Source organism: Oenanthe melanoleuca, chromosome 1A (genome assembly GCF_029582105.1).
Source record: "Oenanthe melanoleuca isolate GR-GAL-2019-014 chromosome 1A, OMel1.0, whole genome shotgun sequence".
Classification (NCBI taxonomy): Eukaryota; Metazoa; Chordata; class Aves; order Passeriformes; family Muscicapidae; genus Oenanthe; species Oenanthe melanoleuca.
Window position 1 is genome coordinate 49,319,158 of NC_079334.1, and position 15,198 is coordinate 49,334,355.

At 38.2% G+C, this 15,198-nt stretch overlaps 2 protein-coding genes across 2 annotated transcripts; one reads left to right on the forward strand and one right to left on the reverse strand.

The window, feature by feature from the left end:
* Window positions 1–1,770: 1,770 nt before the first annotated feature.
* On the reverse strand, window positions 1,771–5,299 carry NDUFA5 (NADH:ubiquinone oxidoreductase subunit A5). Its single transcript, XM_056515730.1, has 5 exons — window positions 5,204–5,299; window positions 4,555–4,599; window positions 3,353–3,469; window positions 2,575–2,640; window positions 1,771–1,993 (listed from the first exon to the last, which is right to left on the reverse strand). Exons 1-5 carry the CDS (start codon window positions 5,222–5,224, stop codon window positions 1,892–1,894), a joined length of 351 nt encoding a protein of 116 aa, XP_056371705.1. The 5' UTR covers window positions 5,225–5,299; the 3' UTR covers window positions 1,771–1,891.
* ASB15 (ankyrin repeat and SOCS box containing 15) lies at window positions 5,223–14,735 on the forward strand. Its single transcript, XM_056482059.1, is given in 11 exon segments — window positions 5,223–5,367; window positions 11,838–11,904; window positions 11,906–11,946; window positions 12,971–13,006; window positions 13,009–13,057; window positions 13,431–13,482; window positions 13,485–13,782; window positions 13,785–13,823; window positions 13,826–13,998; window positions 14,603–14,662; window positions 14,664–14,735. Coding segments are annotated over 11 exon segments (1,032 nt in total).
* The last annotated feature ends 463 nt before the right edge of the window (window positions 14,736–15,198 follow it).

Genomic DNA, 15,198 nt, shown 5'->3' on the forward strand with positions numbered 1-15,198 from the left:
ACAGCTATGACCAGCTATGTTGTGTAATGTAAGTAGTGCATATATAAATGCTAACTAAACTGCAGATTTTTGTGATATAGCTATATTTCTGTCTTTAAACTTGCAGGAATGTTACTAATGGTCTGGAAAAATGCATCAGTAAAGGCAAACCAGCACAGTACCCTAAGATCTAGTTTGGATATTTTAATTGGGATTTGTAAGATTAAATCTCTAAACAAAAGCTGTCAAAAGAATCATAGAATATCCTGAGTTCCCAGATCACAGAATATTCAGTTGGAAGGGACCATTAAGTCCAACTCTTAAATGAAAGGCCCATCCAGGGACTGAACCCACACCTTGGTGTGATTAGTCCCACGCTTTAACCAACTGAGCTGATCTCAGTGCTCAAACATCCTCTGGCTGAAAAACATTTCCTAATAGCAAACCTAGACCCCCTGTGATACAGCTTCATGCTGTTCCTTTGGATCCTGTCACTGGTCACCAGAGACAAGTCCCTTCTCTTCTACTTGCCCTTGGAAGAATTCTGAAGACCACAGTAAGGTATCCCCTCAGTCTCCTCTGCTCCAGACTGAACAGCAACTCAGACCTCAGCCACACCTCATATGGCTGCCCCTCATCTTCCTTACCCTCCTTTGGACATTCTCTGAAAGTTCTTACTTTTTCTTGTGGCACCCAGAACTGTTCCCAGAACTGGAGGTGAGGCTGTTCCAGAGCAGAGTGGCACAATCCCTTCCCTTGACCCTCTGGCCATGCTGTGCCTGATGCCCCCCAGGACAGGGTGGCCCTCCTGACTGCCAGGGCACTGCTGATTCATGTTCAAATTGCCACTGACCAGGACCCCCAGGTCCCTTTCTGCAGCACTGCTTTCCAGCATCTCATTCCTCAGTCTGTCAGTACATCCAAGGCTGCCCCATCCCAGTGCAGAATCCAGCACTTGTGTCTCTTTAACTTCATATAGTGATGGTCCATCTCTGTAATCTCTGGAGGTCTCTCTGCAAGGCCTCTCTACCTTCAAGGGAGCCCAGAGCTCCTCCCAAAGAAGGGTCATCAGCAAATTTACTGAGTATCCCTTCTGACTGCACCTAAGTCATCAATGAAGAGACTGAAGAGCACTGGGCCTAAGGTGGAGCCCTGCAGGACCCAACTGATGAGCAGCAGCCAGTCTGAAGTCACCCATTTACTGCAACACTTAACACTCAAGATGTCAATCAATACAAGTCTACACAAAGACTTTGTAAGATCCCAACACTAAGGCTGGTGTTATGCTGAGTATGGTAACCTACCTGTTAACAAGACACCTGTTGCTGCCATCAATTTGAGTAGCAGTCTTCTTTCTCCCCCTCACTTCTCCAATCTTCCCAGTGAAAAGCAAGCCAGAAATAGTGTTTAGTTCTGTGGGCAGCAAGGTCAGCCAGTTCAGGACAGGGAGTCAGCTGAAACCTAAAAACCTGTTCTTTTTGGGAAGCATTAGATCCCTCACTGCAGTATCTGCATGGCCATTAAGACCCTGTCAGGGGGTAGCAAAAATACACAACCAAAGATGTGACAAAATTATAATACTTTTCTACAACTTGGATGTTGACTTCAAGTGGCCTGTAATGTCTGTATTTTTAACATACAGATTAAAAAAAATACTCAGCATAAGGCACAAACATCCTGTTAACATAAAATACAAAAATTAAATAAACAAAAGGTTGTAGGCATGACAGGAAGAATTTTCTTAAAACCATTTTTGCAAGAAATTGGCAGCAGTCTTTAGATTACTAAATATAAGTGGACAAAATGTATTTTAATGAAGTGATTATCTTTAATTTAAAGACAACTGACACTAACAATAGATTAATAATTATTTTTTTCTTTTTACTTTCAAGAGGTTACATCATTTTGAAAATTATATTGGCCATCTCCACTGGTTAGAAGGAGGTTCTTCAACTAGAGGCTCCCATGGTTTCCACTGCAACATTTTTCTTGCCAGGAACAGCTCATTTTCAGCCTGTTGGTAAACACCACACACAAAGTCTTAAATTCCATACAACTGCCAAAATATTAAATTATTTCTATTTCAGTTAATTACCTCAGTGATGCCACTATCTATCATGATCACAGACTACCACAAATTACGCCTATAAATATCAAAGGAACTCTATGTTTTTGGGAGTTGTTTTTTTTAAGAAAATCACATCACTCCCAAATACACAAACAGACACTCTGTTCAGTGAGACATTCCCCATGACAACTTCATGATATTTTCTACTTGGTTTGGATTACCCCCAATATTAAATACTTTTCTGCCCTCTTCACTGATTTAGATTCTGTAAGAAGCAATGTAGGTATATATGCATATCTGTAAGCATAATGCAAGAAACAGTTGTTAATTTGTTAGGTTTTAGCAAGGTCATCCCATCACTACATAACAATTTATTTTCAGGGCTTTTTTTTTTTTTTTTTTTCTGTTCGACTGTTCTACAGCAAAGGAAGATACACAAAACTTCCAATTTTCTGAATAAAAGCTCAGCCAAAGGACCACTAAAAAACAGAGCTACATTGGTACTTCATCTCAAATTTCCCCTTTACCTGTACAATGACTTCTTCTATCTGACCACTATTCAGTTTTTCCTGTAGTCTTTGCACATCCATTTCCTGTGTGTTCAAATATATATAATACAATACTTTAGTGAGAAGTAGAAAGCCCATAAAAAGCATGAAAACAATAATTTAACCATTTCATACTCCAGTCTTTCTCAGAACTACTATCAGATTAGCTGGCTTATATCATTGCACATTATCAAAGAAATCTCACACTTATTTGTTACTGAAAAGCAAACCCTCAATGATAAATACAGAGAATGAATGCTATTTAATGAATCCAATGAAGTATTAGCAGGATAAGGGCTTTAGTTTTTATCTTGGAAAAAAATTTTGTTCTTAGATTTTTCTAGAATTATATGCAAGCTTTCAATTAACACCTTAAATAAGGAACACCAGAATTGCAGAGTTTAATACAACAAAAAGTGGTTTTAAATACTGAAGACAAGGATTGTGCTAAGATACTATGCTGGCAAGAGAACATGTATTTTTCTGTGCAAGTGTGTGAAAATGGCCACTTTCCTATGAGTCTTTGAAAAAAACCTATGTTTGCTTCTAATTTTCAGAAAATTAACAATCCCTTTTCATATGCCATCAAAATATCCCAGTCAATAACAAAAATAAACCTCAATACTTCAATTGTTTCTGAATTTATACCTGAAAGTTACACATGCACCTGAGAAACAGTCAGGGACTCCAAAAATCACTTTTCTCATCCTACAAATTTTTTTTATGTGTAGCATGAATGAAATAGCACTGTACTTACATTTTTCACCAAATCAAATCGCTCATTTACAATCTGCTCAGTGTATTTCCTGTAAGCTGCATCTTTGGGAATGTTTTGCAGGACACCAAGGATTTTTGTGTACAGTATTCTCAGACGCTGAAATGATCACAAGACATGGTTAAAATACACAACTACAGTTATTTAACTTCTTGTCCTACTAAACCTACTAAGCTACTGTCTATGCACAAAATATGGTATTCAATCCAGAAGTGTAAGATTAACTAATAATTAAGTCTGAGCCACTGAACTCCATCTTGGGTAAAGCAGGGATTTATCACGACTGAAATATTACTGCTGTCACATTCCTCAGAGAAAACAAACAAAAAACAAAATGAAAAAACAAAGAGTTGCAATCTGAATGCACTTGATGCAAAATGAAAAAAAAAAAAATATTGTAGAAGAATGAGCTACAATTTCTACCAAACAATAGTGATTTTTTCAAGGGTTCTTTTTGACAGTATTCTTATGTACTGGAGTCAAAAGCACTTTTTAAATAGAACTATTTTATAATAAGAAATTTCAAAGTGGAGATCTTAAAAAAATTACTGAAGTTATTTCAGAGCTAATGCCTCCCAAATAAGCATTATGAAAAATACACTACTGAGCCTGAGGAGGTAAAAAAGAAAACCACACATTTTCTTTCACAAGCTATGAGAACCACCCAATGCAGTTTCCAAGTACCACTGAAGTATTGCAATCTCAGCAGTGCTTGCCATCACAGGGCCTTGGTGTGGCTTTGCACCACATGGCTAGTCTCTATCATCCAACACTAGACTGTTCCTTTAGTATAAGTTATTTCTGTATTTGGGTACACAGCAAAGCAGCAAAAATCTTTTTGTCTGTGAAGCAGGAAGTATATTTATGAATAACTGAATTTAAAGAGTTGTTTTGGCATTACTGATGAAAGAAATCAAATATTGGTTCATAAAGATATTTACACTAGAGAGGCTTTTGAAATCAGCGAATGCCACAAAAAGTACATGTGTAAAATAACCTAAAATTACATGCAACAAACCTTTATCACTGTGGATAATTTTAATTGTTTCATTAAGCTGGCATGAGATTAAGATACTGTGTACCTAAAAATGCAAACACATCACAAAAACCTTGGATCTCACTGAGATGCTGAGAGTGATTCGCCTTGAAGTCCTGATTACTATAGAATGAGATGTGTGACATACCTCATGAGGGTTCTCAGCTACAGCCAATCCCACAAGTCCAGTGGTCTGCAGAGAGAGCATAAACATACTTAACACAGCTAAGCATCCATTTCCACACTAATTGTTTTGACTCAATATACACCTGACAGGGACCATGACGTGACACCAGCCCTTCCCCCTGCTATATGCCCGTTATCCCAGAGTTCTAGTGCTCCCACAGGGAGCAGATCACCTAACCAGAATCAAAGAATATCCAATGACCTCACCAATGACCTCAGCAGCTCCTCATAGGGCTTCCCCTACAGGCCCTTCACCATCTCCGTCGCTCTCCTTTGGATGCTCTATAGCAGCTTAGTATCTTTCTCAGATAAAAAAAAAACAAAACCGCATACAACACCCAAGGTGAGGCCGCCTCAGTGCAGAGCAGAGCGGGACAATCCCCGCCTCCGACCGGCTGGCGATGCTGTGGCTGCCGGGGCAGCTCCGGTGCCCCCGGCTCCAGCCGCCCCGCCTGCCCGGCAGGTGACCCGGGCCCTGCGCTGCCCTCGGCCCCTCCCTCGCAGGGTGCCGCTCGCTCTCACCCCGCGTCTCGGGTACTCCCTGCCCTCCCCCCAGACAGCACGACCCCGCGCAGCAGCAGTTCGCGGCCCAAGGCCCGGCGGCGCCTCACCTTCCTCAGCGCCCCCGCCATGGCCGCGGTCGCGGCGCCCTCAGAGGACGCAGCGGAGGGCGCGGGCTGCGCATGCGCCGCAGCGGCCGCGGCCGGCGGGGCGGCCCCAGTGCGCGTGCGCGTGCGCGCGGGGCGCTGTGCGGAGCGAGCGGCCCTGCCCGATGGTGCGATCGCTTCGTAAAGCAAAAACCGCCCTGAGACAGAGCCAGACAGAAAATAGGGGATTTAACTAAGGTCCCTGAGGTAGAGACAACGAGACAAAAGAGCAATGAAAAGACAGCTTAAATTATTGGTAGAGGGGAACATGATGATAATTTGAAGATCCAGTTGTTCCTCTGTTAAGTCTTAGGCTTAGTTGCAAACTTAAAGGGTGAATTTTGCTTAGTAATACCTTATAATAATTACGTTTTAAGTTTGTATGTTATTCTGGACAAATTCTTCTTTGTAATTCCTTTGCCCTGCTCTTGAGCTCTTGTTTTCCATAACTGGTAAGCAAACTCCATGAACTGAGTTTCAGAATATCTTTGAGTTCTCCCAGGAAGCCAGTCCTTTGATAAAACACATGCATTTCCACCAATCTGCATCTAAAGCAAAGTTTATATCAGCAGTTATATATATATACACATATATATATGTACATATATATATATATATATATATATATATAGTATGCAGTTTATATCAGCATTCAGGGTTTGTGTTTCCCCAAGCCTGGGTTCTTTGCAATTGCAAGGGAAAGAGCTGGAGTTTCTTTCCAAGGTACTGAAATTCGTTCTCTTTCCAAAATACCAGTCTTTAAAAGTTCCTGCCTTTTTAAAATTGGATCAGCCCTGAACTTTCCCCTTGTCTCTGATAGTCCAACCAGATGATCTCCAGATCACACTAACAGACCACAGCACAAATGAATGATTCTGCACCTGGTAATCTTTTAACAGTGTTAGCATCATTCCAACAGAAGTTTTGGGTGACTGTTCACACAGCCTAAGCACGTAGGTGTCCTTGCCACTTCCTAACAAAGGCTGAAAACAGTAGGCCTTGTCAGTGAAAATGTTAGTGAAATCAATTTCAAAAGTAGTACTGTGGGAAATTCTCCATACTGGTCAAATCCTGTTTCAATACATAACTTATTTTAAAATATAACAAAGCTGAAACGTACGAAGTATTGTCAGTGTCACAGTCAACAAGTACCTGACTTTGAAATCTAACAAACAAAAAAACCCCAAACCACCCACATAGCATTTCACAGGTTATTTTTTATCTGTTTTACACTGGGGATTCTGTTAGAAATATTATCCTATGTATTAATATTCAGTGTGTAGGTTACCTAAGAAGGTCTTGCCATAGCTCTTGTCCCATGTTTGTCTCACCCATGAGTTTATCTCATGGTATTGTATCTCAGATTGCCATGCGATTTGGTATCTGGACAAAAGTCTTATTTTTTCTGCATGAAGCATAATTGATGGATTTATATCTAGTAATTACGTTAGAGTGGAATCAGGCACTTCATGCACAATGCACAATGTTATTAAAATACCTGAAAATCAAAACAAGACCATGCTTGTAATGTGGATATGTACTAATTCTGATGGTGTCCTTGTTATATAAAGGAAATGAAAGAACTGAAAATAAATAATTACAACATTTGTGTTCTTTATATGTACTATAAGTACATATTTTTTGTTTTTTAATTAGATAAGAATATATGTCTGTTCATATCATCTCATAGCCAGCCGTAGAGCAGGATCCCAGCATTGTTTCTCTCTGCTTCTGTTATACTGGGGTTTTTTAGGGGAGTGCCACCTTTAGTTAGGTCACACTGGCCAAAGAAGTTGCAATGCATGTGATTTATCATCATGAAATGTTTTTGTCGATCTTGTGTTCAAAGACTGAAATGCATGTGGTGCTTTAGTTAATCTTACACTTTTATGGGTCTATAAATGCTAGTGAGTCAAAAGTCATGGAGGAGCTCACTGTAAAATTTAATTTCATTAGAACAATAAAAGACAAGTTGGGGTTTGGGGGGTTTCAGTTTGTTGTGTACCCTTGTTGTCTCTTACTTGTGGTGAAAATGGTAACTAATTGGTTAAAAGCAGAACAACACGGAGGCTTTGAATCAGCAACGTTTCCAGCTTCTTCCTCACTCATGCCTGGGTTCAGCTAGCTGGGTACTGCTGTTCTTGATCTTACTCTGGGGTTATTCTGTATTTTCATCACTGCTGTCCGTGGTGCCATGATGGCGAGATCTGCAACTAGTTAAAGGGTAAACCTTCTCAAATTTGTTGTGATTTATGTAAATATGCTCCCATATGTTGTTAACATAGTGCTTGAGAATTATTGGCAAATAATTAATTTTCTTAATGGGAGTTGTTTAACCAATGGGGGCACAGATAATCCTATATCCCCAGACCTCATGTTACATTTGATGAGATTTTAGAGAAGTCATGTGTAATACTTTCCTGAGGGTCAAGTCTGCTTATGTTACAGTTGTACAAGGTCAGACCTTAATTTATCTAGCAACTGTGTATTTAATTTTAGAAGTATCACAGGACACCTCAGCTTGCAGGGCACCATTCCTGGCTGTTCAAAATGCAGGCCCCAGGGTAACACTGGCAAGATAATGGGTTGAAATGGTGAGACTGTGGTGTGCTCGCCAATTAGACTAACAGAGAAATAGTTTAAAAACATAATACTTAAGAGACTGAGTCCAAATTTAGATTGCTAGTAATTATTTTATTGCTATGAATAACCTCTGTGCATGCCTAAGGCCGCCTATTTATAGAGTAAAGCTAAGATTTTCTAGTTTATTTTAAGGATAAGAAATTAGAATAACATTAACTCTCACATAATTCTATGTGTTGGAAAGCAATAAATGCTTGATACACTTCTTTCCAAGGAAAGATGCAACTTCCATGATTAGCAGGTAGTTAATTTTTTTCCATAGGAAAAAACAGTAATTTATAGAGAAGAACATTTTTCTAATAAAAAGTAATGAAGTAATATGAAGTAATATATAGCTTTTCAGGTGTGAATACAAAAATCAGAAAAATACCAGGCTACTCAAAATGTTGTTTAAAGAAAATATTCTTTGTAAAATAAAAAACTAAAACTCATTTAGAGTAAGGGTTTGCAATTGTTTTCAGTGATCTATGTGGGGGTCTGGCAATTGAGAACTGCCAGGGGTGAATGGAAGAAGATTTTCCTGCTGAGCTTTTCAGCCTTTTCCTTGCCCCGTCACGTAATGCAGCAGCGATGTTTCTGTTGTGCGCAGTGCAGCAGCCACGCTGCTGTGTTGGGCTGTGATCCTTGTGGATCTGCCATGCTGTGGTCAGACCTTGTCAGCCCAGCACACTGCATTGCCAGCAGTGATATAGCAAATCAGGCTCTCCAAGCTTGTAGACCCTTGGCAGGGTGACCAGCGCTTGTGCTGTGCGGAGCTCTTTGCCTTGTACTTATTCTGCCCTGTCATGGTTACTTGCTGCCTTACCAACTTTCTCATTTCACAATATATGTATTTTTGTGGGATAAGATAATTTGAAAATAGTACACACAGCAATTCTGAAACACTGCTTATCTGAGACCTTTCTGGTTAGTTTGTGTTCAAGAGCTTTATGACGCCTGTGGCGAAGTCACTCAGGAGTGTAGCAAAGCAGGAGAAAGCTTTGGGTATGGAAACTGCATAATCAGAGAAAATCTTCTGTGATGGCTTTTAAACTGATTTATTCCTCTGATCTTTTGGAGAGAAAGGAGTGGTAGAATGTGGAGACCAAAGGAATTCCCAACTAGGGAATGCAGCCCCTGTTTTGTTCCCTGAGTCAATCCTGTGCCCTCTCCCAGCTTTTCGGTCACTCCCACCCTAATTCCCTGTTGATTCTCTGCTCTGGCCCTTCCCTTGTGGTAGTACCCCCGTGTCAACTAATAATTGTTCCCTGATGCTCTCCCTGCCCTAATTATCCCATGTATTAAACCTGGACCCTCATGAAAGTCCCTGCCTTTGTTTCCCTGAACTCTGAATTCATGTGTGGCTGAAATAAACATCTCTGTAAACCCTGCAAAGGCCTTTCCTGCTCATTCACCCCAAGCAACATCTTAGAAATACATGCTAATGAAAATAAAAATATTTTATTACTAAAAAATTATCTTGCTTAGTGTTCTTAACTCTTCCTGGAAACACTGATGTTGTCATCTGGCAGCAGTAGACCATATGTGAACATTATTAAAAAGATTTTGTAATACATTAAACTGACTTTTTTTTCAGAGAGTTTGCAATGTGAGGTTCTGATCTAAGGCCTATGTAAATCTTCAGGAGCCTTTCATTTCTGGCTCTGGGGTCAGTATAATATGATGGGCTGGAATATAATAATTCTCAACTCTCCTAAGGATAGCAACTTCAGTAAGGCTGGCAGGGCAGGAAGGTCCATCCATGTGGCTCCATAGGGTGATCTTGATTCATTAAAAAAAAAGTTATCTCAATGGCATAAAATCTTCAGATGGAGGGTTTTCAAAATGAAAGGTATGAAAAAAGGCAAGGTAACTTTTGTCTTATAGCAGTTGTGGAAGAAATGAGATTATGGATGTGACATACTTTTCCTTAATAAATTATCTTAGGTAAATTAACTTTCAGTTTCATTAGGAGCACCTCTTAGCTGCCAACAAGATACTAATGTACTCTAAAATGTTACTTTTTTTTTAGCTGATGGCATGCTGAGGTTGCAGTTATGTTCATTGATGTATACTTCTGAAAGAGCTGGTCCAGAAGAGATTTTATCTTTGCTCTCTAAAAGGTTTGTGAGTTCATAAACAAGAGCGTATTTTTGAGTTAAATGATGGAAGCTTTAAGGCACCGTCAGAATTTGAGTAATGTTCATGAAAATGAGAAGAAGAATGCATAAAAGAACCTTGCCTCAAAATTCTCCTGCCTGTCAATGGAGTGCATTGCCCACAAGAGATGAGGGAGAGTGTTATTTGTGTCCACATTGTGATGAGCAGTTCATCAGTCTGTCTTACATGTTAAATCTTCTTTTGGCCTGTCATGCTGAGAGCTTGACTATGGACACAATAGGAAGGGACAGAGAACCTTCAGAAAAGCTTTTCCTTTATGAACAGCATAAAGGTCTGTTTTTCCAAGACCCAAATGAAAATGTGTTTGTGAATATTCTTTTTTTTAATTCTTGAACTCCTTTTTTATGTTCAGAGATGGCACTCAAGGCCCAAGTTGTTTATTTTCTCTGTCAGAGAAAATGGGATTGAACTTGAGATTTTTAACATCTTCCTTCAGATTTCTTTCCTTGAAGTTAAAAACCCAGGCCATGATTCCAGTTCACATTGAAAAAGGTGATAAATTGTATTATATGGAAATCTGAATCTGAGAGACCCTTAATTTCTGAGTCAATCTGAATGTAAGCCCTTGCTAATTTAATTTTGGTTTTCAAGCTTTATCATAATATGTTAAGTAGTAAGGTATTTGTGGATGGGATTATAATATTGGCTATGGTACTTTAAGTGACTTACTGCATACAAGAGCAATGCGAAAACGAGTCTGAAGAGAAAGTTGATTAACACTTCCCCTTGAAAATAAGTTTTTATTTAATAGCATTTATAAGAATACTGTTTCTTCCAAATAATATTTCCAATGTTCCTTCTCTATTTTCAGGATGAATAGAACCATGATCATACAACAGGGACTTAGTATAATTGTATAATATTTGTGCAACATTTTGAAGATAAGTGTTCAGTCTGGTAGAAAGAGCACATAACTGCACCATGGGAGTAGTAGTTTAAAAATAAAAAAAATTAAAATATTGAACAATACAAATGTGTTAAGCCACTAAGATTGAATCAAACAGAGAAACTATCAAAACCCAGAGCTCATTTGGAAAAACCTAGGTAGGTATAGCATATATTAACAAAGCTTTTTTTTTTTTTTCTGTGTTTTACAACATATAAAGACTGCATTTTACAGTTCAAAAACCTAGAAGATGCTGTAAAGAGCAACAGTCCTGACCTTCCAGCTATAATGAGAATTTACTAGTAAGGTGGTTAGTTGATGTGATATCATGAGGAAAAAGCATAGTGGACATAAGCCACAGTTGGTGATACAAGCAGACTGAATTTAAATTGATGACTATAGTTAAAAGGTTTGACATATTCTGTTACTAATCCACTGAGCATTTGAATGACTCTCACACCTTGAAAATAATAGCTGGCATGGCTTGACCATAGCCTGACCAAACTCATGTGAATGTCCATTAAACTTCACAACTGCAGAAGTAGTGCAGAGAGTCCAAAGTCCCTTGTCTTCTTTACTAGACTGTGCTTGGCAGTATGAAGATAAAAAAATATTTGTGAGCATTTTTTGTTTGTTTTGGAGGGTTTTAACTTATTAAAGACCATTAAAAGAGATAATTAATGACATGAGATGAGACCATTTTATTGTATCACTTAGTGAGAACAACAGGAAACTTGTAACATCCATGAAGTTAGGTGTCCTGGGGTGAAAAAAAAAAAAAACAAAAAAAAAACCAAAAAAAAAACAACCAAAAAAACAAACCCCTGAAATAAAATAAAGTAGTCCCTTTGCAAATCTGAGCTTTTGGAGTATTATTTTTTTCAACTGTATCACATTTATCTGTTCAAGTTTCTAAGGTATCTGGGCTTCAAGAGCTTGTGAACTTGACGTGTGCTTTGAAGGAAACTGATCAAAGAGTGGTTTCCACTGCACAAGGTTGCAGGTCAGCCAATTCCATAAGTATTTGAAGTCACTTTAGATGGCAAGAAAGGTTAAAATACCCCATAAGATAATGAGAGAAGCAAAGAAACATAGAACAAAAAACAGGCTAGAACTGTAAACTAAAAGAAGTAATGGAGCATCTTGCTTATGTTGTTTAAATTTTCAGGCAAATTTTCTGGTTTTGGAAAAGTTGCATCAATTTACACCAGCAAATAAGTTAGACCATTTTTAACATTTTGTTCAGAAGCTTACAGACAAGCAGAAATTACTGTTCAGTATTCAGTGTGTTTGGCAGTACTGGTTAGGTTGACATAACGACAAATACTTGTCATAAAAACTTATCATTTAAGGATTTTTGATGCAGTTAACAGCCTTGTGCTTTATTTTGTTTTATGTGGAAATACAAAACATACAATGGATAAGCAGCATTAACTTTGCTGACTGTGTGGAAAATGGGCAAATGGAATGATCCTGGAAAAGGATTTTTATCCCAGTACCATTAATTACAAGGAGAAACTCCACTTCTTATTGGTAAATCCTCTCTCTGGGTTTAAGCAGCATGAGTACCCAAGCTTCTCTATTCAACTCACCCCAGCACTCCTGTTGGCTTATGTGGTTTAGCTGCTGCTCATTATTTTAGATGAAACTAAATGCCCAAAATCTGGTGAACACCAGCATTCTGTTCAGCACTCATCAGCTTCAAGTGATCATTGAGCTGGTCTTTAAGATGCTCCTCATGGTTTAGGTGAATGCTGAGCTGTTTCTGGGAAAAGGGGGCCAATTTTTTTATTCAAGGTATCTTCTCTGTACAGTCAAGTGCTACCTTTACCAACCTGGTCCTATTCAACCATCCTAGGGTAGAAGTACAATAAAAGATCAGTCCACTGTTTTAACTGGAATGTGCTTTTTCTGAAGATCTGGAGGTTAGTGAAGATTTTTGGTTTTATCAGATGGTTTCTTGAGGAGTAGGTGGGTATTTTGAAAAACCTCTCCTGTAATGCTGACAACAAGTTTTAACTGCACTGTAATAATAATTCTAGACTGCACAGCTCTGCTTTTGAAATATGGAGGAAATGGAAGGCAGGACTGCTTCCCATACACAAAGTGGCTTGTGAGGGGCATTACCTGTGAGTATGACTATGGACTTTACATTTTCTCTAAAAAACAATGTGGCACAAAGTCACATCAAAGAGGGCTGTAGTAAACTCACAAATACATATTTATATGCATTTCTATTTCAGAAGTGCCTGTGTTAGATTAGATTTAATTAACTTTTATTTTTAGTATAAACAAAGCAAAATGCAAAACATGCTTCTTAGAATTAAGTGAAAACCATTGAAACAACTTAAACACAATATCTTGACAGTGCTCAAAACTGGTGTTTCTGTGTTTTGATCTTTTGTAAAATGTCTAAGTGGTAACTAAGAACATAGATGGATGAGGGTTATTTTCTTCCTACAAGGAAGTTATTACTGCTTAGTTTTGTTCACTGTGTTTTAGGGGCAGAAAGCATCTCATTGCAGCCACATCCCAAACTTTAATCCAGGATAGATAGGGTCAAGCACTGTTCACTCTGCTGTAGATGGCCAGAACCAGTGTCTAGAGCTTGCAGTTGAAAATAATTTGGATGTCAACACTCTCTTGTCTAAACATATAACTTCAAATACTTATGATGACACAAGGGAGAGTGTGCTTCGTTGTGCTGTTTCTAATAATGAGATTCTTTGCACCAAAATATTGCTCAGAGAAGGAGCAAATCTAAACAAGGATCCTTTAAACTGTGTTCTCATGGCAGTGAGAGCTGACAACCATGGAACTGTAAAGCTGCTATCTTATGGACAAGATGTCAACTGCTAATTTTGTGGCTCAATGACACTCATTTCCCCAGTGCAGTTGGTATTCTTAGACTGGTGACATGATGCTGAGGCTGTTGCTCAGTCATGGATATAATGTGGAGATGTGTTTGGACTTTGTGTGTCAGGGTATCTTTGGAAATTCTTTTGTGTGGCCAGCTCCAGAGCATGAGCCTATTCCTGGTTGGACTATTTCTTCAGTAAAGGATAAACTAGCAAATTCATACCTTCCTTGCTCCAAACTAGCAAATACATACCTTCCTTGCTCCTCATCATTTTGCTCTTTCCATTAGCCAGGCTTAAGTATTCTGGTCTGTAGTGTTGAATTAAGATTAACATAATGTCAAAATCTTTTTTTGAAAACGCTCTAAAAATAAAATCGCATTTTCTTATTTTCTGAGATAAAGTGATGCACATATAATGTTGGTGGGGTTTTATATTTGCGTTAATATATTAGAGATTTAGAAAGGAAATTTTACGAAATCATGAGGTAGGATTCTGGAATTTCTGTTCCTTTCCTAACCAGTGGAGTAGAGATGTTTCCAAAGAAATATTTCTGTTGAACAAAACAGTACTACAGATTACAGCATTTTTTTTTTCTTATTGTCTTCAGGCCTTTTTGCATAAATTAAGGGTTCACAAAGGTTAAACATGGAAGAAAATGGCTTTTAAAGTAACCTACCTATGTATCAATTTGATTATTGAAGGCCATTACTAGGACTTTTTAAAAATTATCTTCTGTAATTGCTTTAAAATGTGTTCTTTGGCATTCCTCTGCACAGATTTTGAAATTATGTTGTGATGTGTTCTCTGTTTCAGTTCTGTGAGTTTATTGCTGTTCCATGATTGAGACATTTAGCTGGAAAAGTGACTTGTGTTTTTTATGGATTACACAGATTATGTGCCTCTAAGCACAAGAATTCAGTTTTTCATAGAAGCACAGGAAGAATGAAAAGAGATACCACAGACTGGGTAAATATCTAATTTCCAGTTAATAATGTTATGATTTATTAAAGGAAATTTTAATTGCTTGTGTCAGAATACTTTGTACATTAAAGATCATGGTTATATATAAAATTCTTCAAACATCTAATTGATTATTTTTTAGGTATTTTTGCAAAGTCTTTGCTCCCAGGTACAGCTCCTGTGTGTGCATGTTTCAAGGCTTGGCAAAATTTAAGGGTCTTTAAGTAGGTATTTTAAACAAAGAGTAGATTTTGATGGGCAAACAAACCAGGAAATCAAGCAGCATATCCCCTTAGTTGAGAAATATTGTAACTTTAATTTTGGTTCCTTCAGAGTTTTGGCAGATCAGTTCTTGAAACAGACTCACCCTTAGTCATGCTGTCGTGGACTGCACTGTATGTTTTTGCACATTTAGAGAAAAAAAAAAATCTGACAAAATAAATTTAAAG

Coding starts and splice junctions, on each gene's coding strand:
- NDUFA5 (XM_056515730.1), bottom strand. CDS start 5,224: ATGGCGGGGGCGCTGAGGAAG. Junction 4,600..5,203: donor TGGCGGGGGCGCTGAGGAAG/GTGAGGCGCCGC, acceptor CTCTCTCTGCAG/ACCACTGGACTTGTGGGATT. Junction 3,470..4,554: donor TAGCTGAGAACCCTCATGAG/GTATGTCACACA, acceptor TGATCATTTCAG/CGTCTGAGAATACTGTACAC.